Source organism: Corythoichthys intestinalis, chromosome 2 (assembly GCF_030265065.1).
Source record: "Corythoichthys intestinalis isolate RoL2023-P3 chromosome 2, ASM3026506v1, whole genome shotgun sequence".
NCBI classification, from domain to species: Eukaryota; Metazoa; Chordata; class Actinopteri; order Syngnathiformes; family Syngnathidae; genus Corythoichthys; species Corythoichthys intestinalis.
This window is the reverse complement of record NC_080396.1, coordinates 73150960-73176706: the sequence shown is the minus strand read 5'-3', so window position 1 is coordinate 73176706 and position 25747 is coordinate 73150960. Positions and strand designations below refer to the sequence as shown.

The 25747-nt window shown below is 42.4% G+C and overlaps 2 protein-coding genes across 9 annotated transcripts in view; one reads left to right on the top strand and one right to left on the bottom strand.

Moving 5' to 3' along the window:
• ccm2l (CCM2 like scaffold protein) overlaps positions 1 to 11428 on the top strand; it is a 47829-nt gene extending 36401 nt beyond the window's left edge. For 3 of the 7 annotated variants that reach the window (XM_057830095.1, XM_057830098.1, XM_057830097.1), the window contains 2 exons: positions 8471 to 8618; positions 8781 to 11428. In XM_057830095.1, coding sequence (XP_057686078.1) covers positions 8471 to 8618; positions 8781 to 8916 — 284 coding nt within the window. In that variant the 3' untranslated portion in view covers positions 8917 to 11428. The remainder of the gene's footprint in view (positions 1 to 8470; positions 8619 to 8780) is intronic. The other 4 variants (XM_057830096.1, XM_057830099.1, XR_009062566.1 and 1 more) reach the window with 3 other exon arrangements.
• Positions 11429 to 12202: 774 nt separating this feature from the next.
• raph1b (Ras association (RalGDS/AF-6) and pleckstrin homology domains 1b) overlaps positions 12203 to 25747 on the bottom strand; it is an 84164-nt gene continuing 70619 nt past the window's right edge. The window contains exons 17-18 of one of the 2 annotated variants that reach the window (XM_057818780.1): positions 22007 to 22140; positions 12203 to 21932 (exon numbers count right to left, since the gene is read on the bottom strand). In XM_057818780.1, the coding sequence (XP_057674763.1) occupies positions 19440 to 21932; positions 22007 to 22140 (2627 nt within the window). In that variant the 3' untranslated portion in view covers positions 12203 to 19439. The remainder of the gene's footprint in view (positions 21933 to 22006; positions 22141 to 25747) is intronic. The other variant, XM_057818789.1, reaches the window with a different exon arrangement.

Below are 25747 nucleotides of genomic sequence, written 5' to 3'. Positions count from 1 at the left end.
CCAATGTACCTTAGCAATATATGAGTCTCCATGAGCAGCGGCATCAAAAAATTCAAAGTTGTTCCCCTATAAAATCCCGATTATTTTTTTATATAAGTAGAAAAAAACAAAGTGGCCATAAAATTCTCAGATTTTACACTAGATGCAGAGATAATCACCAATATTTTCAGGATCAATAGCAATATTAAACATATACAGGTTTTTGCCCAAAATAGCAACTTAATTTTTTTTTTTTTACTGCAAGTTTTTTTTTTTTAATTTACTGCAAGTTTTCAACAGATAATAAATCACTCAATTTTAACAACAGAAACTTAATACTTGAGGAAAACATGCAGAATCAACCATAAATAATATATAAGGTGGAAAACACAGACAAGACTGAAAAAACAGTTTCTGCTCTTGCACTCCTCTTTAAAATTGCTGTATTTGAAGCCAAAAGAACTGTTGTGTTTAATACAACAATATGACTATATGCTGCCATAGCAGATTCATGGCGCAATAAGCCACTGAACTATTTTTAATTTGCCCGTTTTACCCTGGAAACCCCCGTTTAGACGTCGCGCAACCGCTTTTGTTTCACCCTAGCCATAAAAAGGTCAGTAATTGTATTTATTATTCGAAATGTCTGTCGATTTTATCTTAGAATCAATAATTGATGTCTAATATTTAGTTTAAAAGAAAAAAATGACTAAAAAATTATTCATTCGCATATTTTAAACTTTTAAACAAATTTCGTCACAATGAAAACATTAGCATCTGTAAAAAAGTCACGGATATCTACCTCATAACTAGTGCTTAATTGTATTTTTTTTCATGACTGTGGAATTTTCCCCAATATTTTAGATGATAAATAATCAATCCAAACAAAGAAAAATTGAGGAAAAAAAAAACGTTTTAAAGGGTAAATACTTGATGTCTGCGATTTCTGCATCGCGACCCTTGATATATTACCATATTTCACCCTGAAAATCCCCCCAAAAATCCAGCTGACACTCGGCGATACTTGCTACAATGTGTTTTTGGATCGAAACAAGGTAAGTATGTGATAATATCTCGTTAAAGTCATGGCGTCTGTAATTCTGCTCTCGCGTGCTCTCACCTCCAGATAGGGTTTTGCTGTTTGAAAATTTTTTGTGTTTTTTTTAAATGCCCTCCTGTTCAAAATTTTTCTTCCCCCAGAAAATTGAGATTTTAAGCTTTCCAATGATGTATCACACATGCATATCGGACATTTTGAAATTTGGCCAAACTGGGGGTCTCCGAGCGGAACTTCAAGTCACTTGAGTGTTTTCCGCCATAAATAGATTATTAATAAATTGTATACACAATCAAAACTTATTATACAATAGAATAGAATATAACAGAATAGAATCGCCCTTTATTATGTACAATGAAACTGTGGAGCATTTCCCTTTACTGTGTATTATAAATGAAAATCTCAAAAGTGACTTGCAAGTATAAAATCTAAATTAAAAAAATATAGCAAATGCGTGTAAGAGGCAGTGCAAATAATCGAAGTGAATGAGCAGCAGTTTGACAATTAATGCTTTGAATGTTGAAGGTGAGAAAGTATTGAACATAGAATATTGCATGCAAATGAATATTGGGCTATGCCTTGTTTTTTCCAGTCAGCTTCCTCGACTTGTACAAGTCTCTGTTCCTCGCCATCTCCTTTCTGCCAGTATGCCACTCTAAGGCCTTGTACGTCCTCGCTTCGGAAGTCACATCCTTGGAGAAGTTCGCGCCAAAACAGTTGAAGAGGGACCTGCTGATGTGCGGCAAAATCGTGTTGATGAGCCTGTGCCCCGGCTGGCACCTGTACCCCAACAAGGTTGGGTCGGAGGCCGCCAGGAACTCCAGCAGGTGCCTGAAGACATCTCTGTGGCTGTGCAAGATGTGGCGCAGCCTGTTGTTGGCAATCTTGACGCCGCCTTTGGCCATGACGAAGCTCCCGGTGTCTCTCCAATCCGCAGTACAATGGCCATGGCGGGCAGCACTCCCAGCACGAGCTCATACGTGAAGAGGGTGAGGAACTGCCTGTTTGGCTCTATGGTGTCCTTGTCAAGGGAGATTCTGTAACGAAAATCCAATATAAAAATTAAATTGCTGGCTAAAAACATGTATTTTCAGAGCCAAAGTGTCTTTTATCTTCTACGAGTTGATGACAAAACTTGCCTGAAGTTTGTAGGCATCTCTGTCTTAATCTTATCCTTGAGGTCCTCGATGGAGTTGAACTTGTCGCCCTCCATGAACTTTTGCTCCATCCTCGCCGCCTACGCAACCTGTATCAACCTCCTGGCTGTCGATGTGGCCATGGACGTAGACCTCTTGGGGGCGGGAGGCGCTTCCTGCATGCAGGGGCGGGTAGACCGTACTGTGGCGAAAATTGGTCGGCATTGCGTCCTCTCTAAGCCGCTTTCTCTGCCTCTGCCTCCATCCATGCACTGTAGGTGTCACTTTAAAGTCACTCTCTTTGAAATGCAAGGAGCGGCCCTCTTTATGTTTTTGAGCCACCTGGCCCTCAGCTCGTCATCTGTAGGGAATTTGTGAAGCCTGATCGGGGTCCCCAAAGTTGCCTGCTCCTGGACGGCTGCTTGCTGGGAAAGGTATCTGGTCTTGCAGCCCACAACCCAACACTTCTTCCCCATGCTGTTTCACTGAAAGTTATTAGATTGAAATGTTACATAAAACGAAACATGTAAAAGCTTATTGTTTTTTAATATGGACGCTATAATGTCTAAATAAAATTTTGGAGGTACAAAATCCAACATGCCCGCCGTAGCAAAACAAAGAACTTGAAATTCTTGTGAATAAACGTTTAAATCACTAAATTCTTTCTAAATACGGACGTAAAACATTCTCGATTATTGGTTAAAAGCAAAAAAAAAACGTGCACAAAGCATTTACTTCACGTAAAAACAGCGAATGTGCGCCTCTTCTTTATCTTCACTGTGGCGCCGCCTTAACAGAAGTCCATAGCAAAGAGTATTTTACGTTGAACTTCTTGTGAATGCTTAAATCTCTGAATTCTTTATATACAGTGGGGCAAATAAGTATTTAGTCAACCACTAATTGTGCAAGTTCTCCCACTTGAAAATATTAGAGAGGCCTGTAATTGTCAACATGGGTAAACATCAACCATGAGAGACTGAATGTGGAAAAAAAAAAACCAACAGAAAATCACATTGTTTGATTTTTAAATAATTTATTTGCAAATCATGGTGGAAAATTAGTATTTGATCAATACCAAAAGTTCATCTCAATACTTTGTTATGTACCCTTTGTTGGCAATAACGGAGGCCAAACGTTTTCTGGAACTCTTCACAAGCTTTTCACACACCTTTGCTGTTATTTTGGCCCATTCCTCCATGCAGATCTCCTCTACAGCAGTGATGTTTTGGAGCTGTCGTTGGGCACCACGGACTTTCAACTCCCTCCACAGATTTTCTATGGGGTTGAGCTCTGGAGACTGGCTAGGCCACTCCAAGACCTTGAAATGCTTCTTATGAAGCCACTCCTTTGTTGCCCTGGCTGTGTGTTTGGGATCACTGTCATGCTGAAAGACCCAGCCACGTCTCATCTTCAATGCCCTTGCTGATGGAAGGAGATTTTCACTCAAAATCTCTCGATACATGGCCCCATTCATTCTTTCCTTTACACAGATCAGTCATCCTGGTCCCTTTGCAGAAAAACAGCCCCAAAGCATGATGTCTCCATCCCCATGGTTCACAGTGGGTATGGTGTTCTTCGGATGCAATTCAGTATTCTTTCTCCTCCAAACACGACAACCTGTGTTCCTACCAAAAAGTTCTATTTTGGTTTCATCTGACCATAACACATTCTCCCAGTCCTCTTCTGGATCATCCAAATGCTCTCTAGCGAACCGCAGACGGGCCTGGACGTGTACTGGCTTCAGCAGGGGGACACGTCTGGCAATGCAGGGTTTGAGTCCCTGGTGATGCATTGTGTTACTGACAGTAGCCTTTGTTACTGTGGTCCCAGCTCTCTGTAGGTCATTCACTAGATCCCCCCGTGTGGTTCTGGGATTTTGCTCACCGTTCTTGTTATCATTTTGACGCCGCGGGGTGAGATCTTGCATGGAGCCCCAGATCGAGGGAGATTATCAGTGATCTTGTATGTCTTCCATTTTCTAATAATTGCTCCCACAGTTGATTTCTTTACACCAAGCGTTTTACCTATTGCAGATTTAGTCTTCCCAGCCTGGTGCAGGTCTACAATTTTGTCTCTGGTGTCCTTCGCCAGGTCTTTGGTCTTGGCCGGAGTGGAGTTTGGAGTGTGACTGACTGAGTGTGTGGACAGGTGTCTTTTATTACCGATAATGAGTTAAAACAGGTGGCATTAATACAGGTAATGAGTGGAGCCTCGTTAGACCTTGTTAGAAGAAGTTAGACCTCTTTGACAGCCAGAAATCTTGCTTGTTTGTAGGTGACCAAATACTTATTTTCCACTCTAATTTGGAAATAAATTCTTTAAAAATCAAACAATGTGATTTTCTGCTTTTTTCCCCACATTCTGTCTCTCATGGTTGAGGTTTACCCATGTTGACAATTACAGGCCTCTCGAATCTTTTCAAGCAGGAGAACTTACACAATTGGTGGTTGACTAAATACTTATTTGCCCCACTGTATATGGGCGCAAAACAGTCTCGAGTCTTGGTTGAAAGCAAAACAAACGGGCAGTTTGAGTTTACTTTACCTAAATCTATCGAAGAATTATGCTAGTCCGTTAGCTTTGTTATGCTAAGGGGGCTGCTACAATAGCTTTTTCCTTTCAAAATTCTTCTGAACAAATGCTTAAATCACTAAATTCTTTGTAGATATGGACGTAAAACATCTCGGTTCTTGGTTAAAAGCAAAAACCGGGCAGTTATTTTATATAAATTTGTTGACGAATGATGCCAATGGCTCCCATTGATTTTTTTTCACGACGTTTCAAAATGCATGCATTATACGAAAAATATAATAATTACCTTGAATGCTCGAACAAATCACTCCTGAGACAATCCTTGTTGTTAGTATGCGGTCCAGATTTCGTACATTTTGAAGGTAATTTCACAGTTCAGTTCAAAAGTATGTCTGAGAGTCATTCCCATCGACTTCTAATAAACAAAGTAGACTCGCACAGCCCTCTACGGGCCCGGCGGTGCGCAGGCAATACCTCAGAAGAACCTGAATCACAGAGAAACGTCATGGGCGTGCCATTTACACATAATGTAATTTCTGGCTTGCTTGGCATTTCATTCAAAAACAAATCTTCGCAACATTTTTCGGCTGGGCTATTTACTTCCAATTTGAATTCATCTTTGTCGGAAAATAGTTGCGGTGAAACTATTTGCAGTTTCATCGAATCGGCTTGTTTAGTCTCTATTAATTTGCATTCATCTTTGCCAGAAACTAGTTGTGGTGAATCTACTTGCAGTTCCATCGAATCTAGTCCTGCATTATTCTTCTGGCGCTTTTTGCAATTCCTAGCCCAAGCGCCCTTTTTGCCCACAAAACAAACACTCATCGTTAAATCCCCTTCTATGACCTATGCCAAAATTTCTCTTATTTTCATCCCCTTTTTCTGGAAACCTCTTTCCCCTTGAGTTACGCCCTCTTTTGTGCGCTCCTTAAAAAAACACCTTCTTTCCCGACTAAGTATACACCTGCGTTTTCTTTTTTTACAATTTCTACCAGCATGGATTGCATGAGTTTACTCCTGTAGAGTACTTGTTGGATAGCCAATTTGGTGTTTAGTGATCCAATCATGAATTCTCTTAGTGCTCTTTGTATGTAGAGTGTTCTTTAATTGTTGTCTATACGGACCAGCATCATCATAATCTTCCATTAAACCACTGTGCTGTTTAAAATCTACAGTCATACGAATAACAAAATCCTCAAATGATTCATCATTTCTTTGTTTTGTTTGACCAATAACACTATTACTTTTTTGACATCTTCTATTGTCCATGTGCGATAAACTAACATTGTGGGGTTTCGTCCATCAATGCAATTTGGATTCGCAACTTCAATCATTGGAAATGGGTCGCTTACAGTTGGATTTCCTCCCATTTCGGGATTCCAGTGTAAACTATGTTGCATTTGGCTACGCGTCATAACCTGCATTGTTGGTAGGTTATACGGTGGCAAAATGTTACTCTCAATTGGTAGCGTTGCAATTTTGGCTACCAGAGGACAGGCAGAGGTTGAGACGTTAGCACAGTGGGGTTCCTCTTGTGCACTAGGTGAGACCTCCCCATTTACAAATTCCTCCTCCCGCTGCGGAGAAGCAGGAGTTTGATTAGATCTCAGTTTCAATGTCCCTTTCAAATTTATTGTATGCTATGATATCATTTGTGTTTGTATGTTTCTTTGCTTCAGAAAGCCACCTACAGTGGGGCAAATAAGTGTTTAGTCAACTACCAATTGTGCAAGTTCTCCTACTTGAAAAGATTAGAGAGGCCTGTAAATGTCAACATGGGTAAACCTCAACCATGAGAGACAGATCGTGGGGAAAAAAACCTTGAAAATTACATTGTTTGATTTTTAAATAATTTATTTCCAAATTAGAGTGGAAAACAAGTATTTGGTCACCTACAAACAAGCAAGATTTTTGGCTGTCAAAGAGGTCAAACGTCTTCTAACGTGGTCTAACGAGACTCCACTCGAAAATGGAAGACATACAAGACAATAATCTCCCTCGATCTAGGGCTCCATGCAAGATCTCACCCCGTGGCGTCAAAATGATAACAAGAACGGTGAGCAAAAATCCCAGAACCACACGGGGGGACGTAGTGAATGACCTACAGAGAGCTGGACCACAGTAACAAAGGCTACTATATGTAACACAATGCGCCGCCAGGGACTCAAATCCTGCACTGCCAGACGTGTCCCCTTGCTGAAGAAAGTACACGTCCAGGCCCGTCTGCGGTTCGCTAGAGAGCATTTGGATGATCCAGAAGAGGATTGGGAGAATGTGTTATGGTCAGATGAAGCCAAAATAGAACTTTTTGGTAGAAACACAGGTTCTCGTGTTTGGAGGAGAAAGAATACTGAATTGCATCCGAAGAACACCGTACCCACTGTGAAGCATGGGGGTGGAAACATCATGCTTTGGGGCTGTTTTTCTGCAAAGGGACCAGGACAACTGATGTGTGTAAAGGAAAGAATGAATGGGGCCATTTCCAGGTCACTTCCTATTGATTTGGGGTCACTTCCTGTAGATTTTAGGGTATTTCTGGGTCACTTCCAGTGAAGTCACTTGTTGACTTTCGGGCATTTCCAGGTCACTTTGTATTGATTTTGGGTCACTTTCTGTAGATTCTGGGGCATTTCCGGGTCACTTGTTGATTCTGGGCATTCCCAGGTCACTTTGTATTGATTTAGGCTCACTTCCTGTAGATGTTGGGCATTTCCGGGTCACTTGTTGATTTGGGGGCATTTCTGGGTCACTTCCTAATGATTTTGGGGCATTTCCAGATCATTTCTTCTTAAATCTGGAGGCATTTCCGTGTCACTTGTTTATTTTTTGGGACATTCCCAGGTCACTTTCTATTGATTTTGGGGCAGCTCCTGTGGATTTTGGGGCATTTTCAGGTCACTTCCTAATGATTCTGGGGCAATTCCAGATCACTTCCTGTTATTTTGCGTCATATGTTGATTCTGGGTCCTTTCCAGGTCCCTTCATATTGATATTGGGTCACTTCCTGTAGATTTTGGGGCATTTACGAGTCACTTGCTGTTGTTTTGGGTCACTTGTTGATTTGAGAGCATTCCTAGGTCACTCCTTATTGATTTGGAGAACTTCCTGTCGATTTTGGAGCATTTCTGGGTCACTTCCTAATGATTTGGGGCCATTTCCAGGTCACGTCGTCTCAATTTTGAGTCCCTGTCTGTAGATTTGGGGGTATTTCTGTGTCACTTGTCAATTTTGGGGCATTCCCAGGTCACTTCCTATTGATTTTGGGGCACTTTCTGTAGATTTTGGGGCATTTCCATATCACTTCTTGTTATTTTGGGGCACTTCCTTTAGATTTTGGGGCATTTCCAGGTCATTTCGTATTGATTATGGGTCACTTCCTGTAGCTTGAGGGGCATTTCTGGTTCACTACCTCATGATTTTGGAGCATTTCTGGGTCACTTCCTGTTATTTTAAGTCACATGACGATTTTGGGGCATTTCCGGGTCACCTTGTCTTGATTCTGGGGGCATTTACGAGTTCACATCATGTTACTTTAAGTCACTTGTTGATTTTGGGGCATTTCCAGGTCACTGCCTATTGCTTTGGAGGGATTTCTGTGTCACTTTCTGTTGATTAAAGGGCCTTTCCGGGACATTTCCTGTTATTTTAAGTCACTTCTGTTTGATTTAGGGGGATCTCCAGCTCACTTCCTGATGAGTTCGGGTCCCTTGTTGAGTTTGGGCTACTTCAGGTAACTTTGTGTTGTTTATAACCTTATGCCTTGTAGGAATGCGTCCGTTTATTCCCGACAAGGATGTGGGGGAGTTTGAGAGCTTCCTGGAAGGTATCGGGATCCGCGAGGGTGGCATCTTGACCGACAGCTTCGGACGCATCAAACGCAGCATGAGCAACACATCGGCCACCGCCATGAGAGGGTACTGTCAGTCATTTGTTGATTGTCAAATCGCCATGTAGTGGCAGTTGGGTGCGGAAACTGACTCCATACAGGATATCGCTCTGTTACGTTACATAACATCAGTATTATCTCATAATAAACACAAATGGCTGCATTTTGACAACCCTGCATTTTTCACCAGCAGGTATGACAGCGGCTCTCTGGCGTCGGGATCTCAAGAGTTCAACCGGCGCATCAGTGACATAACGCATGACATCCAAGCGCTAGGTTTTGGGGACACGCATGACGATATTGAGGAGGAGGACTACTACTTGTGATTCATCTAGCTTTTTTGGACATGTTCAGAAGTGCCGAGGAAACCCGTGGTGTGTGATTTCAGTCGCTTCCTCTTTATTTGGGGGAATTTTGAATCATTTCCTGTTGATTTTAGGGCATTTCTCGGTTACTTCCTGTTCACCAGTCACTTCCGGTAGATTTTGGAGCTTTTCAGGTCACTTCCTGTTGATTTTATGTCACTCCTGCACATTTATGAGCATTCCCGGGTCACCTTCTATACATTATGGATTATTTCCTGTTGATTTTAGGGCAATTCTAGGTCACTTCCTGTAGATTTGGGGGCTTTTCTGGGTTACTTCCTGCACATTTTAGATCAGTTCCTTTTCATTTTAGGGTGTTTCTAGGTCAATTCAATTTTGGGGCTCACTTCCTGTTGATTTTCAGGGATTTCCTGCATATTTCCTGCACATTTTGGGGTATTCTGCGTCACTACCTGTACATTTTTGATAATTTCCTGTTGATTCAAAGGCATTTCTAGGTCATGTCCTGCTCATTGGTCACTTCCAGTAGATTTTGAGGCTTTTTCAAGTAACTTCCTGCTAATTTTGGGTCACTTCTTGCACATTTTGGGGCATTCACGGGTCATTCTCTGTACATTTATTTTTATTTCCAGTATATTTTAAGCCATTTCTCGGTCACTTCCTGTTGATTTTGGGTCACTTCCTGCACATTCTGGACCATTTCCTGTTGTCACTTACTGTCCATTGGTCACTTCCTGTTAATTTCATTTGGAAATACAGTGATCCCTCTCTACTTCGCACTTCAAACTTCAGGCCCTCAGTCAATCGCAGATTTTTTTTTCAATTAAAAAATAAATACATAATTAGGTCACACTGCTGTTGCCATAGTTGTGCCCTCCCTGTAGGTGTGGTATGCGCTACTTGTGGGTGTGGTATTCTGTTAGGAAGACATCAAAGTGATGATTTGTGGGCACATATGATGAGAAGCACATTGAATTAAGAAGTGTTGTTCCATTCCAGTCTCGGCCTTACATGTACTTAGATTAAGGAAGTACATAACACCGGTGAGCCGTCCCTTGCCGATCACGTAGTCTCACTCTCCCGCCTGCTGCTCTTTGTTGGTCAGGCAGTGCACTGGAGTTGCTTATTAAACTTAACGATGATTGACAGACGTTTAATGTTTGATCTTGCCACATATGCTTGGAAGCCGAAGATTCCAACCACTGCATGCGTCAATCATCGTTAAACTTGTTAAACAGTTGCTGTGGCAACTCATTGGGTGTAAGTGAGCAGGTTGAGCGGGTTTGAGTGGACTCACTCAATGAAGCTTTAAATCAATTACAAGCTTTATTACCATGTTTCACCCATAAAATCCCCCCAAAATCCAGCTGTGGCCATTCACAGGTTTCTAGATCGAAACAAGGTAAGTACGCGATAATATCTCATTAAAGTCATGGCGTCTGTAATTCTGCTCTCGCATGCTATCACCTCCAGATAGGGTTTTGCTGTTAATTTTTTTTTTTTTTTTTTTTAAATGCCCTCTTGTTCAAATTTTTTCTTTCCCCAGAAAATTGAGATTTTAAAGTGATCCTCTAACTTAAATACATGTAGGCTCTAATAAACCACAATTGTTCTGTTGTACTAAAATATGTTGTTAGAAACACATAAAATGTTAAATCAATGGCAATATTTTATAATATTTTGTCCATATTTTGACCGTTAGTTGGCGCCATGGTTTGCGGGCTTGCAGTGATGACGTAATTGGTATCTTTCCGAATGTGTAGCGTGTTCAACAATTGCTTATTGCTGCCTAAACTCGCAAAGTAAAATGCCACGATGTGCTGCTTTTGGATGCAATTTCCAGTCAAATGGAAACAAGGGCAGTGAAGTGAGTGGCCAAGGTGGAATTATTATTTTTAGTGAATAAATGTGCATAAGTGGAAGCTTCTCCCCCTTTTTGGTCCCTTTATGCACGTGTCCTACCCATCACGCATTACAACTGGCGCCCGAACATTTTTCCTGGATCCTCAGTCAAGTAAGGGATCCGTCTATTTTCTGGATCCGACGGTCCCATCGCGTCTGCAATTTTGGTTTTGGATCTGTCCATTTTTTTGATTCGTCGGTCCCAGAGCGGCTTTTCGGATCAGTCTATTTTGTGGAATCGACGCCCTGATCGCGAATTTGGATTACTGTTGCTATCTTTTTTGTTGACTATTCTTCGTGGGAGTTTTCCCCAAATCATACTAAATAATTAAAGCACTATGGCAAGCTACAGTGACGACAGTGACTCTGATGTGGACCTTACAACAATGTTGGAGTTCGTCAGGGAACGTGTGTTTGCGTACTGCTGAGCTCCCGAGTGAAGAGTGGTCAAGGTGGAAATGTTATTTTTTTGTGAATAAATGTGCATAAGTGGAAGCTTCTCCCCTTTTTGGTACTTTTATACACGTATCCTAGCTACCACACGTTACAATGTACAAGACATGGATTACACAAGGTGTGCTCTTTGGCCTTTACTGCATGTAAAGCACACGACAGCTCTGGATGCTAACAATCTATATAATTATATTGGGATAAGTTTGAAAACGCAATGTGCTTACCTTGAATATCTGCTAATAAAACCGGACAGCATACACTCTCGCTCTCAACCGGAGTTCCCAACAGGACTCTCTCGCATCACCAATTTTGCCCAACTTTTGTCTTATCAGGTATTTGCTGCACGCAATTTTCCCTGAAAATCGTCGAGTGAACGACCGACAGTGCTGTCCTGCTCTTCCACCTTTCAGATCTGGTTCAAATAGGAAGGGTAGAACTGATGACATGTTGGGAAAGCTAACGAGTGACACGCTAGAATATCAGCAACGGGACCAGTGACGTCACGCTCTGCGACGTAAGAATGGCGACCTATCACTTAAAATAATTTTGCAAACTTTATTAAAACAAAAACATTAAGAGGGGTTTTAATATCAAATTATTATAACTCATACTAACATTTATCTTTTAAGAATTACTTGTCTTAAAAATAGAGGATCCCTTTAAGCTTTTCAATGATTTAACACACATGTATATAGTACAATTTTGAAATTTGCCAAATTGGGGGTCTCAGAGCGGAACTTCAATTCACCTGAGTGTTTTCCGCCATATATTAATTATACTTTAAGAAAACAAGTGAAAAACAGGGCTTACATGTATATCTTTCCAATGCTAAATCACAAAAAATACATTGAACTTTTTTGGGGGATGGCAGTGTAGGGCGCTATTTAGCAGTTTTTCACTTATTGAAGGTTATGGTCCCCTTTAACCGTGAGAAAGGAGGAATCACCGTAATGGTGTTTTAGTCAAATTTTGGTGCGAACGTTTATCCGCCTCTTGCAGTCAAAATGGATTGGACGTCTACCACCATCAATTGCCACGAATGAGATAAATGAGTGCCGTTTTTTTATTGTTTTTTTTAAATAAGGTTTAAGTGGTAGATTGGTAGATTTAGAAATGTACAAGTTCAGACACTGGAAAACCACTAGAGGGCGTTAATCTCCATATTTACATCACCAAATAGATCTCCAGATTAATGTTTACAGTATGCTCTTTTCTACTTTACATATTTTGATGAAATAGTTAGCCTTCATTATTCTTTTTAATTGACTCATTTCCATAAATTTATCCACTAACAGCTAGCTAAACAGCCTTGATACTTGGGTAACAGTATAGCTAACAGTATGATATGCAACCCTGTTATTTATTATGTCAAGTCATTCAAACAGCAAACCATAAAAATACCATTGATCTGTACACTAAGTTAAATCAAACTTTATTAACTATTATTGATGAAAATGTAGCAAAAAAAAAAAAAAAAAATCAGAACAATGAAGGGTAACTTTTAAGAATTTTCATGTCCTCCAATGCTAGCATACTAGTACTAGTACCTACTACAGTGTACCGTAAATAAATGACGACTCGGGACAAATTTTGGTTTCAACATTTATATTGTGAATCTTGGTTTATAAGCAAGGACAAATTGAATCCATTTGTAACCATTTAGGCCCCACATGAGTACATCAATAACTTACACACAGAACTGTAGCAAAGATCCCGTTAAGGACAGTGAGATTTTTTTTTAAATCTTAAAATATGTGGAATCGTACAGAATCGACCAGTATCATAGATTTTTTTTCGGGAGTCTTGGTTAAACCAGACAAAGACCATGCGGATTAGACTGTTTCCATTAGTCCTTATCACCCTTTTAAAAAGTCAAATACCGTATTTTCCAGACTAAGTCGCACTATTTTTGATACTGAAGAGCGACTTATACTAAAAAAATACGGTATACTACGACGGAGCATTAGGGCCAAACATAGTCAATAGAATAAAGTCATTATATCAAGTATTCTTGTTATATAATATGCAGTATGGCTAATTTAACTATGTCAGTGGTTACCGTACTTGTCGTGGCGCTGTTAAAACGAAAAAATTTGCTGCTATGACGACGTATTAATATAACTCCTTATATTGATTATTGTTTGATGTAAATGTATTAAAAGATGATATAAAGTAGTTCATTTTCACGGAAGTGGCGAAACACGAGTACATAGTAGCTAATTTAGCTAAATTAGCAGGAATGCATCCATACGTGTTTCCTAACTTACAGTGCTAGCCAAAAGTATTGGCATCCCTGCAATTCTGTCTGATAATGCTCAATTTCTCCCAGAAAATGATTGCAATTACAAATGCTTTGCTAGTAATATCTTCAAATATTTGGCTTGCAATGAAAAAACACAAAAGAGAATGACAAAAAAAAATTAAATTATTATCATTTCACACAAAACTCCAAAAATGGGCCGGACAAAAGTATTGGCCCCCCCTTAGCCTAATACTTGGTAGCAAAACTTTTAGACAAAATGACTGCGAACAACCGCTTCCGGCATCCATCAATGAGATTCTTACAATGCTCTGCTGGAATTTTAGACGATTCTTCTTTGGCCAACTGCTCCAGTTCTCTGAGATTTGAAGGGTGCCTTCTCCAAATTGCTATTTTCAGATCTCTCCACAGGTGTTCTATGGGATTCAGGTCTGGACTCATTGCTTGCCACTTTAGAAGTCTCCAATGCTTTCTCTCAAACCATTTTCTTGTGCTTTATGAAGTGTGTTTTGGGTCATTGTCCTGCTGGAAGACCCATGACTTTGAGGGAGACCCACTGGGCCCTACATTATGCTGCAAAATTTGTTGGTAGTCTTCAGACTTCATAATGCCATGCACACGGTCAAGCAGTCCAGTCCCAGAGGTAGCAAAACAACCCCAAAACATCAGGGAACCTCTGCAATGTTTGACTGTGGGGATCGTGTTATTTTCTTTGAAAGGCCTCGTTTTTTTCCCTGCAAACCAGAGGTTGCGCTAGACTTTTTCGTTGTCTGTCATTAAGACTGACAGGGTCATAAAAATCCGGTCATAATCTATTTTTACCCATCACTTAAATTTTTAAAATGATGATAATGACATTGTGGTGATCCTTTTTTGGGCATAATTCACCTTCCGTACTTGTGTGTCCATTTGGCCGAGCGCGTTGGCGGCTACGACACAGTCACGTGACAGAGACACTTAAGAGCCGCGCGCGTTCCGGTGTACTACAGTAACAACGAGAACATTTTTAAACAGGCATTTCACGGGAGAGCATTTCGACTCTTCGGCCAATCATATAGCGAGAGCGAGTGGATAGTGAGGGGAAGAGGATAGTGAACCTACACCGGCTTGAATAGAGTTCACAGAGAGCAGCAGAGCTTCAGCGGCTGGACACAGCAATTCGAGCTAACAAGACTCTTAACATTGCATACCGCTTCAACATATTCAATAGTATTTAGTTTTCATTCATTTTAAATTAATATTCTGTCCGAACAAGCTTAACAGAGAATCCACACCGTGCCATCACACATCAAGCAGATGAATATGTAACTTTTTCTCCGCAGTGACAAAACAGCTGACTGTGGCCCCAGTAGGTAAGGCTACATATGGAACAATGAAATTAACAGTTCACCTGCTGTGGCCTGAACGGAGTCTTACACCTTCCTCCTGGTGCACATGCACTTGAATTGCGTGCCCGCTTGTGCAGTCCCTGTTTTTTCACCTCTTTTATCAACACCATCGTCGTTTTGGGGCTTTTAGAAGAAACTTCGGACACTCAGTTGCCTTGACATTTTTCAGAGTAAGGCCAACGATGTCATGCATCAAGAGAGACAATAGCTAATTAATATGCTCACTCGCCCCCCTGTGGTCTGGGGTGTGAATCGCAACCTGTCAAAATGACAGGTGGGCTCCAGTTTTTTCCGTCACCGTTTTAAAAAATTGGTCAACGACGGAAAATATTCGGTTAACGCGACCCCTGCTGCAAACTCTACACGTATGTTGATGCCTTTTCCCAAAAAGCTCTACTTTTGTCTCATTTGACCAGAGAACATTCTTCCAAAACGTTTTTGGCTTTCTCAGGTAAGTTCTGGCAAACCCCAGCCTGGCTTTTTTATGTCTCTGGGTCAGAAGTGGGGATCTTCCTGGGCATCCTACCATAGAGTCCCTTTTCATTCAGACGCTGACGGATAGTACGGGTTGACACGGTTGTAACCTCGGACTGCAGGACAGCTTGAACGTGTTTGGATGTTAGTCGAGGTTCTTTATCCACTATCCGTGCAATCTTACGTTGAAATCTCTCATCAATTTTTCTTTTCCATCCAGGAGGTTAGCCACAGTGCCATGGGCTTTACACTTATTAATGACACTGCACACAAAAGACACAGGAACATTCAGGTCTTTGGAGATGGACTTGTAGCCTTGAGATTGCCCATGCTTCCTCACAATTTTGCTTCTCAAGTCCTAAGACAGTTCTTTGGTCTACTTTCTTTTCTCCATGCTCAATGTGGTACACACAAGGACACAGTCACACAGGACAGAGGTTGAGTCAACTTTAATCCATTTTAACTGGCTGCATGTGTGATTTAGTTCTTGCCACCGCCTGTTATGAGCCACAGGTAAGTAACAGGTGATGTTAAATATACCAATTCAAGAAGCATCACAATTTTTCAAAGGGTGCCAATACTTTGTCTGGCCCATTTTTGGAGTTTTGTGTAAAATGATAATGATTTAATTTTTCCCCCATTCTCTTTTGTGTTTTTTCATTGTAAGCAAAATAAATGAAGACATTACCGTACTACCAAAGCATTTGTAATTGCAATCATTTTCTGGGAGCGTTATCTGACAGAATTGCAGGGGTGACAATACTTTTGGCCAGCAGTGTATAACTTTTTGCTCCTAGTAATAGAATGTATACAGTAGTTATTCTCGTAATATTATGGGTTTTTTCTCTCTCATAATATTACGATTTTAATCTTGTGATACTACGGTAGTTATGTAACATTACAACTTTTTTCTCATATTACGGACAATGACATAACATTGTGACTTCGATTGGAATATTACGTACAATGGATTAAGATGTATTTTGTATTACGTTTTCCCCTTAATAGCACGACTTTAATCTTGTAACATTACAAACTATGACTTTATTCTTGCAATATTGCGACCTTTTTCTCCTTGTATTACAACGCATGACTTCGTTCTCGCAATATTTTGACTTCAATCTCGTAATATTATGATTTTTAGTCCTATTTTTGTCTTTGTTTGGCCCTAATGTCGTCGTATGCAGTGTCGATGGAAATAGAAATATTGAAATGTTGGGACAGCACAAGCACCCTGAAGAAAATGAAGGCATTGTTGCAAGCAGACTGAAGACTTTTGATGGCACCACCAAGAAACCACATACCCACTAATAGGACAGCAACACTCAAGTCTTACGTCCCCCTGGCACCATTTAAGTGTATCACAACATGATTTGATGAACTGTACCGTAGTATCCTGTGGCATATCGTTAACATGGATGAATCCGGCCTACTTCCTGGATTGCTGCAACGTGACGACTTGGACAGCGAGGAAGCTGCAGCAACTGTACAAAACGGACTGAAAAAAGCAATAGGATATTAAAAAAAAAAAAAGCCTTCCACGAGAATCCATTCAAAAAACTCTCCAACAGTGCAACACTTAAAGAATAAGGCCTCCTTCTTTGCTGTTGTCATAATAAGACCATTTGGAAAGGGTTAGCTCATTTGAAGCTTCCAAATACATTCCATTATCACATTTTACCAATCCGAAAGAAAAACACTTCAATTTATCATTTAAATAACGTCACACAAAGGCAAATATCTCTTACTTATGTACGTGTATGAGCTCAGCGCATGTTTGTACGAGTCCCAGATGCGCTAGCATGTCGCTACTGCCAACACAAGGTCCTTTTTTGTTTGTTTCTTTTACAATATACAGCACCAGAAGATGACACTTAGTTTGGGTCCAACCTGAATCTGGTCATATTTAGTAGTGTTGCACCGACACGGTGCTAAAATGTCGTCACAAGAAATAACATGTACGTTTCGAGAGCTAGTTTCCAACCCAAGATGGCCGCCAGCTACACATGCTTACTAGTAGACGTCTAATCTATTTGAAGTGGGAGGGATGGCATCGAATGGTAGACAACGAATGATGCAAAATAATGTTTTAATAGTCAATTGAAAAATAACCTAGTTAGGACTTCATTTTAACATCAATGCATTGACTTTGATTGGATAGCGCCTCTACCAACATGGCTGCCAAGAGGCCATTTTGGTAGAGGCAGATGCTTTGACATTGATCAAATAATTTGTAAAAATCGGTTGAGAAATAAGATAGTTAGGACATAATTTTAAAATTCAATCATTGGCTTTGATGGGACAGCATGATTCTCTACCAACATGGCCGCCATGAGACCATTTTGGTAGAGGCAGACACTTTGACATTGATAATCTGTTAAAAATTGGTTGAGAAATAAGCTAGTTAGGGCTTAATTTAAACGTCAATGTACTGATTTTGATTGGATAGCGCCCCTACTAACATGGCCGCCCTGAAGCCATTTTAGTAGAGGCAGATTCTTTGGCATTGATCAAATAATCTTTTAAAAATCGGTTGATAAAAAAGCTAGTTAAGACTTCATTTTAACATCAATGTCTTGACTTTGATGGGAATGTTTCCCCTACCAACATGGCCGCCCTGACGCCATTTTGGTAGAGGCAGATGCTTGGACATTGATAATTCTTTTAAAAATCGGTTAAGAAATAAACTCGTTAGGACGTCAACGCATTGACTTTGAGGAGATAGCGCCCCTACAAACATGGCCACCCTGAGGCCATGTTGATAGGGGCACATGTTTTGACACAAATAAAATAATATTTCAAAAATCAGTTGAGAAATAAGCTAATTAGGACGTCAATGCATCGACTTTGATGGGACAGCGGGCAGATACTTTGACATTGGTAACATCTTTCAGAAATTGGCTGAGAAATAAGCTAGTTAGGATTTTATTTTAACATCAATGCATTAGCTTTGATGGGACACCGCCCCTACCAACATTTTTGTAGAGGCAGATGCTTTGACATTGATCAAATAATCTTTTAATCAGTGGAGAAATAAGCGAGTTTGGACTTCATTTTCACGTCGAACCAACTTTGATGGGACAGCGCCCCTACCAACATGGCCGCTCTGAGGCCATTTTGGTAGAGACAGATGCTTTGACATTGATAAAATAATTTTGTAAAAATCGGTTGAGAAATAAGCTAGTTAGGACTTCATTTTCACGTCAACGCACAGACTGTCATGGGACAGCGCCCCAACCAACATGGCCGCCCTGAGGCCATTTTGGTGGAGGCAGATGCTTTGACATTGATAAAATAATCTTGTAAAAATCGGTTGAGGAATAACCTAGTTAGGACTTCATTTTAATGTCAACGCATTGACTTTGATGGGACAGTGCCCCTACCAACATGGCCGTCCTGAAGCCATTTTAGAAGAGCCAGTTGCTTTGACATTCATCAAAAAATCTTTTAAAAATCGGTTGAGAAAGAAGCTGGTTAGGACTTCATTTTAACGTCAACGCATCAACTTTGATGGGACAGCGCCCCTACAAACATGGCTGCCCCTGAGACCATTTTGGTTAGGGCGATGAAAGGTCTTTTCATGCTTATGCCGTGAATTAAAATGAGTTTATCACTAGTAGATGTCCAATCCACATTCGTTCATTCACTGCCAGCCCTCCCATTTGAAGTAGATCGGACATCTAGCGCAGTCAGTGGCAGGCAATGAGAGTCTGATCAAGCAATGGTAGCAATTATTTTACATTATAGTTGTTATGCAGTAATTTTACAGAATTGGAATCAGTACCAGGAGCCAAAAATAGGTATCGGTGCAACACTAATATTTACCGAGCATGTTTGCAATTTAGATCAAATATTAGTTTGGAGATTTAAAACCCAAATTGTACTTAGCGAGGAGTTCAAAATACATGCTAAGTGGCTAACTGTCAATTAGAAGTTTAAATCCTGAGCATTTGGACCCTCACTGACCAAATTCTAAATCAGCTTTAGCTATATACAATTTTGATGACTCGTGATCCCAAAGACTTTCTCGTTCCCTAAATGTATTTTCAACACTCCCCGGTAAGCTTGGTGGCATCCCCCCGTTTCGGGGGCGCAGGCGGGGGTCCTCGTCGTAGCGTTGCATAGCCTGAGATGTTCCCGGACATGTAGCCATCGTTTCCGCCATTGCTCTGAGTTTCCTGTTCAAGGAGCAGCTCGGGGGGTGGCGGCGGCAGCACCATGTCATCCATAGTCCCAGCAGAGTCTATTTTGCCTTGCCTACCCACAGACTTTCGCTTGAGGGTCCGGTTCAGATCGGCGAGGAAGTTGGGCTGTCCTGAGCTGCCCTTCGGGGAGGTGGGTGGCGGCGGCGAAAGCGGCGGGGGATCCGGTGTTGTGTTGCTGCGGCGTACGAGCGTTGGAGGAGGAGTCTTTTTCAGGGAGCTCTTGGACCAGGTGGAGTTGTTGGTTAAAGAGATTGGTGGGGGAGGAGGAGGAGCTTGGGGCTGGGGGTTCACCACAGCTACTCTCGGGGGTCCGCTACTATGAGAATCGCTCCCCGGCGGAGGCGGGAAGAGCTCTGACGCGGGTGGCGGAGGAGGGAAGTAGGCACACTCAGCCGGAGGGGAAGGGAACTCGCCACCCGATTGCTTGGCCTGGCTGACTTTGGCCTGAAGACCCAAGGGCAGGTTGGCTAGGTTGAGTTTACCAGGTTTTGGGGGTGCACGGGGTCCCCCTGTGGGGTCCTTTGACGGAGAACCAGTTGAAGCAGAAGTGGGAGAGTGAGAGGATGAACGGCTGTCGCTTGTGGGGGCAAACTTGCTGAGCAGATTTCTCCTGGATTCTTCATAGGATGCAGAAGAGTTAGACTTGATGCTGGAGTTCCTCTGGGGGGTCGGCGGAGGTTTTTTATCTCCAAAATTGGAGTTGGAAAAGGGTGATCCCATATTCCCAGTAGGAAGGGGAGGAGGTGGTGGTGCTGGACAAGAAGCAGGAGGTGGCGGTGGAGCAGGAAAACCAGTATGGCTGACTTGAACACTGTCAGGAGGTGGTGGGAACTCTGAAGACTGGAGCTGCTGACTGCCAATAGGCTGCCATTTTGGTTTGGACTTGACTGCAGGCGGGGAGAGGGGAGCTTTGGAGCTCTCTGTGTGATTGGTTACTTGAGTCGAAGCTCCGGGAAACTGACTTGCGAGCTGTTTCACCAAAGACTGGTGTGTTCCCGATGGGGGCTTGGACAGACTGTGCTGTTTGGGAAGAGTTGGTGGAGGTTGGTTGGAAGTGTAGCCTGTCTGGAGACTAAACTGCTTCTTGAGGGGTGCAGGTGGAGGAGGGGGTGGCGGCGGTGGGAGTCCTCCCACAGTGGCCACAGGTGGGGCGGGTGGGAAGGGAGAGACAGGTGAGACAGGTTTGAGGGCGGTATGAGGAAGAAAGCCCGGGGTGTAGGATTTGTGTGGCGCTGGTGGAGGAGGCGGGAACTGGGCTGGCACTGGGAACTGCTGCGGTGGCGGAGGAGGCGGAGGGGGCGGAGGTGGCGGCGGTGGGGGCGGTGGCGGCGGAGTAGGAGCAGGAGGTGGGGAGTCTTCAACTTCTACGTTTGCAGACAGGAGATCTCGCGGTGGGCTGGGAAACCGCTCTTTCAGTGCGTGCTTTAGCCCCAGCGGATACGTCGACTGGCTAATAGGACCCGGTGCCAAAGGGGGTGGCGGAGGAGGGGGCGGAAATAAAACTCCGTTGGTCTGAGGATTAAGAGGTGGCGGGAAGAAACACGCGTGGGTGTTTGGACTCGGAGGGCCATACTTTAACGCAGCCATGGCGGAACCGGGGGTCGGGAAGGATGGCGGCGGAGGGGGCGGAGGTGGAGGCGGGACATTAGTCCTTGCTGCGATGTGATTGACATTTGGTTTAATAATCACCTTTGCGGCGGGTGGCGTATGCGAAGGGGGCGGGTGCTGGGGATGCAACCTGTGTTGGTTGCCGGCCTGGTTCTGGTTCTGCAGCCTGGTTATTGTACTAAACTTGTACATGTTGAGAGCCGGAGAGTAGTGCGACATGGTTTGAACTGGGGGTGGTGGTGGTGGAGGAGGTGGTGGGGGCGGTGGAGGAGGTGGAGCAGGTGCAGGAGGAGCTGGCTGTTGCTGGGGGAGCGTCACGTGGTTGTAGTTACCGTGGTGCGGCTGTTGGGAGGGCACAACGCTGTTGTGCGGCGGTGGGTTGTAGTTGGACTGTGCCTGCTGCTGTGGAAGTGACGGTGGCGGAGGCATTTGGTTGTAGTTGTTTGGAGGCGTCTGTTGGGCAGGCACGTGACTGTAGCTAGTCGTGGTGTGTGGCTCTTGTTGTTGCAGTTGTTGTTTCGGAGTCTGCTGCAAGCGCTGAGGCGACTGCGGGACCTGTTGAGGCGACTGCGGCTTCGGAGGCGGCTGCTGCTCAACTGCCTGCGGTTGAGGCTGTTGCGGAGGCGGCGTTGTCAGAGCCGCATGGTCCACTGAATGCTGACTATGATGGCGGTGACCGTGGGAAGCGTGTGGTAAAGTGGCTCCTCTGGAAGCCTCCATTCGCATCTGTTTGAACCAACATGTGCGTTAGAATCAAGAACTGCGGTAATATGTAAAAGCATGCTTTTGAGTGGCGATACCTTGGTGTTTTCTTCTAATTGCGTGCCTCTCTTCCAGGCCTCAGAGAAAATGGAGCTCACAACACTCTGGGAGCGACCGTGAGAACCCGTGTCCACGCCGCTGTCAGAATGGCCTGAATGATTAGACTGCGATTCTAGGGGCACAAATAAGGAAGGAAAATGGATTCAGCACTGCAAGTGCATGGCAATAACTGTATTTTCTGGACAAGAACTTGCACTTTTTTCATACTTTGGCTGCGTCTGTGGCTTTTACTCAAGTGCAACTTAAATAAAATACAGAATCTGACATGTTCTGAAATGTTATACTAGAGCAGAGGTTCTTAACCTAGGTTTGATCGAACCCCAGGGGTTCGGTGAGTAAGTTCATGGGGTTCGGCGAAGGTAAAGAGACTTAAAGCCCTATTTTCGTAAGCTGATTAAATCTAGGCAAAGTGGATTTTTAAACTAGGTTTTGGATTGGTTTGCTCCCAATTTATGTGCTTAATGCATTTCTTTTAACTGCTAGTCCTCGATCTGATGGGAAGAGGAACTGGTTTGCTCAATGTAAGGTTGACTCGCACTTGGTATGAGGGAATACAACAGACAAATGGGCAGTGTGGTCTTAATTTTTGACCCGTTTATAAAACATGGTGTCAAAATAAGAATAATTTCAATGGGAATTTGCTAAATTAGCAGCTTGCGAGCTTAGATATGTTGGTTTTGAATTTGTAAAAAAAAAATTATTGTGTAATTCCGAAACTTATGGGGTTAGGTAACTTTAGCAAGGTTAAGAACCATAACACCATAACCACTGTACTACAGTACATGGAGTAAATATTACCCACAACCAGAGGGCGCTCTTGACTAGTGATTAAGATCCAAAGAAATGTCGGCAGGTGTGAATATAGCTCAACTAGGCAAACCAGTAAAAGATGGGCGACAGCTTGGCCACTAGTAAATGAAGCCAGGAACTAATGTGGACAATGGGAAGCTGCTATAGTTAAGCTAAGCTAAGCTAACGGGACCGTCGGTAAACTGAGTATTAGCCAAAACCATGAGTAAAAGACTGCGCATGCAACGACAGTTTAAGAAAAATGATGATGTGGCCATTGTTGAGCTTAAGTGCTTTAACGTAGTCGATTGCTAAGCTATAGGTGCTATGAAATACTAGAGCAAGTAGCTTTAAACTGATCGCAGACCGTATTTTGGACACAAATCCATCCCAAAACGTGACAGGAAAGGCTTAATAATGAAATTAGATCCTTATTAGTCTTCCTTTCTTTCTCCCACCCCCTAAAAAATTCCAAACAGAAGCTGATGTCACACCCAGAATGAGCTGCACTTTTCTTCTAGCGTGCTATTCATCGGTGCGCTATTCTCTTGTTGCCATGTGAGCGTTCTGTCAACATGCGCTAGCTAGCTAGTGAAGAGAATAGTATCTTTTCTTGCATTTACTGTTTGACTGTTTGTAGTACTCCAACACACTTAATATAATCAATCAGGGAATAGTATGTTTTCTCATATTTACTCTTTGACTGTTTAAATTACTCTAGCACACCCAATATAAAATAAATAGCATTTGCATCATAGTTTAAGAAAAACAAAACGAATATATTTGATATTATGAACAGTTGGACTTGAAATGATTAGAATTTGCAGCGCCAAGACAAGGGCAGATAAGGGCAGAACAGATACAGGACGCTTTCTGATCATGGAAGTCCAACGTGAGTGTTATGCAGCTGACTGAGCAAGATTGACCCTGACAAGCAGTTGATAGGTAAGACATCTACAAGCCCATGTCTGCATCACCAAATCCCACAACCAGCTCTTCTTGACAGTCCAGAACAAATGACTGGACATCTTGCCTTGCCACAAGGAACATATGATACGGAGGAACTTGTGACCGAGAAGTGAATATTCAGCACTCACGGTGGCGCTGAGGATGGCAAAATCCTTAACTCTCGTTGCCCTGACAACAGTAAACCCTGAATTCTCCTCTCCAACAGACAATATTCCTAAACAACACCCAAACACACCCTTCTTCCAGACCACAGACCACCTCACCAAAGCCTTTAAAAGCCAATTTTTAACTAATCATTGTAATTTTTCTTGGGAATCTTTTGTTGACTTGTGATACTTTGACCCTGGATCCAGTTTACCTCCTCGCCTGGGTCTTTCTGTGCTGTATGATTGCTGCAGACTTGGAATAAATAGTCAACTTGTGTTTCAAAGCCTTTTTCCAGCTTTTAAAATGGAGTCAGTACAAGGGGTTAAGACTAAGGTGAACGCGCGGAGTTTGGCCTTCTGGCCGGGTTGTCGGGTTGCCTCCGGCCCGGGTCGTTGGAACTGCGCTAGCACGGTTCCGGCGATTCGGCTGGCGTGATATTGGCAATCTTGCTAAAAGGTCAGATTCCTTCACTAGCTAGTGTACAACTAGAAAACTAGACATGATCATCAATTTCGGTTGTGATGTCACAACCAGAATTTCTGAAAAAAAGTGGGCACTCCCTGATGCATTATTTTATGATGGAATACCTATAAAATGGTAAAAAATTATTTGACTGCCAAATTTGTTTTGTACATGTAAAATTGATTATCGCGTCGCAGACATCTTCACTTTTTGATTTGGTCACCATTTCAAAGCACCATTATGTTAGCACTAGCAGCAGCACTGTTATTTGTAACTGTCAATAGTTTTGGCAACTACCGTATTTTTCGGACTACACGTCGCACCTGAGTATAAGTCGCACCAGCCGAAAAATCCGCAATGAAAAGGGAAAAAAAACATTTATAAGTCACACCAGAGTATAAGTCGCATTTTTTGGGGGAAATTTATTTGACAGAATCTAGCACCAAGAACAGACGTGTCACCTTGAAAGGCAATTTAAAATACAATAGAGAACAACAGGCTGAATAGGTGTACGGTATGCTAACATTACATGACGCTAAAAGTTAGATCGGGCCTAAAAACTCCAGCCCGACCCGACCGGCCAGTGGGTATTAAAGCCCGACGCGGCCCGACCCCGATCAATTAACTTGATTTGCTTGACGGCCCGAAAACCCCCGAAATTTTATGTTTTATTTGTAGGCACGAGCCCAAAAAAAACAAAATTTTATGTATTATTTGTGAGGACTCAGGAGAAGGAAGAAATGCGGGGATGCAATGCGTGGTTGCGTTTTGTGTGATCACGTTTGTGACGATGCTGGTGCACGTATGCATAATGATAACAAATTAAAGCCTGTCTTTTATAACAAATTCTCCCAGTTAAACAAGACTGTAAGATGGATATTCAATAAACATTTATATCTTTTATATTTGCGTGTCTGTTCTAACAGGAAGATCGTGGATTTGACATTTATTTTAATCTCCTTGAGTTGGCAGAAAAAAAAAAAGTTTTCTCAATGTTAAATAGTCTACATATTTTTAAAGATTATTATAAATGCATTTCCACAACGAAATAACGCTGGAAAAGTTTGTTAAATATATTTATCGTATGAGACCAAAGCGCCACATTCGTTTACATTCAGCGAAGCCGACACATCTTCAATGATCAATTTGAAACCTTTCCATATCCCGCTCCTACAGCAGTTGTTTGCTTTTCAATTCCCGTCTTTAGTTTGTTTTTCACTTCTATAGCTGCTCCATATCGGAAAGGAAATACCAGGATGCTAGCGGGGGGCGCGAGGGCGTGGGGAGGGGAAGATTGAAAAGAGAGCGGGGCCATTGCGTTCACGTGCCCAGGCATGCACAGCGCCTTCTCT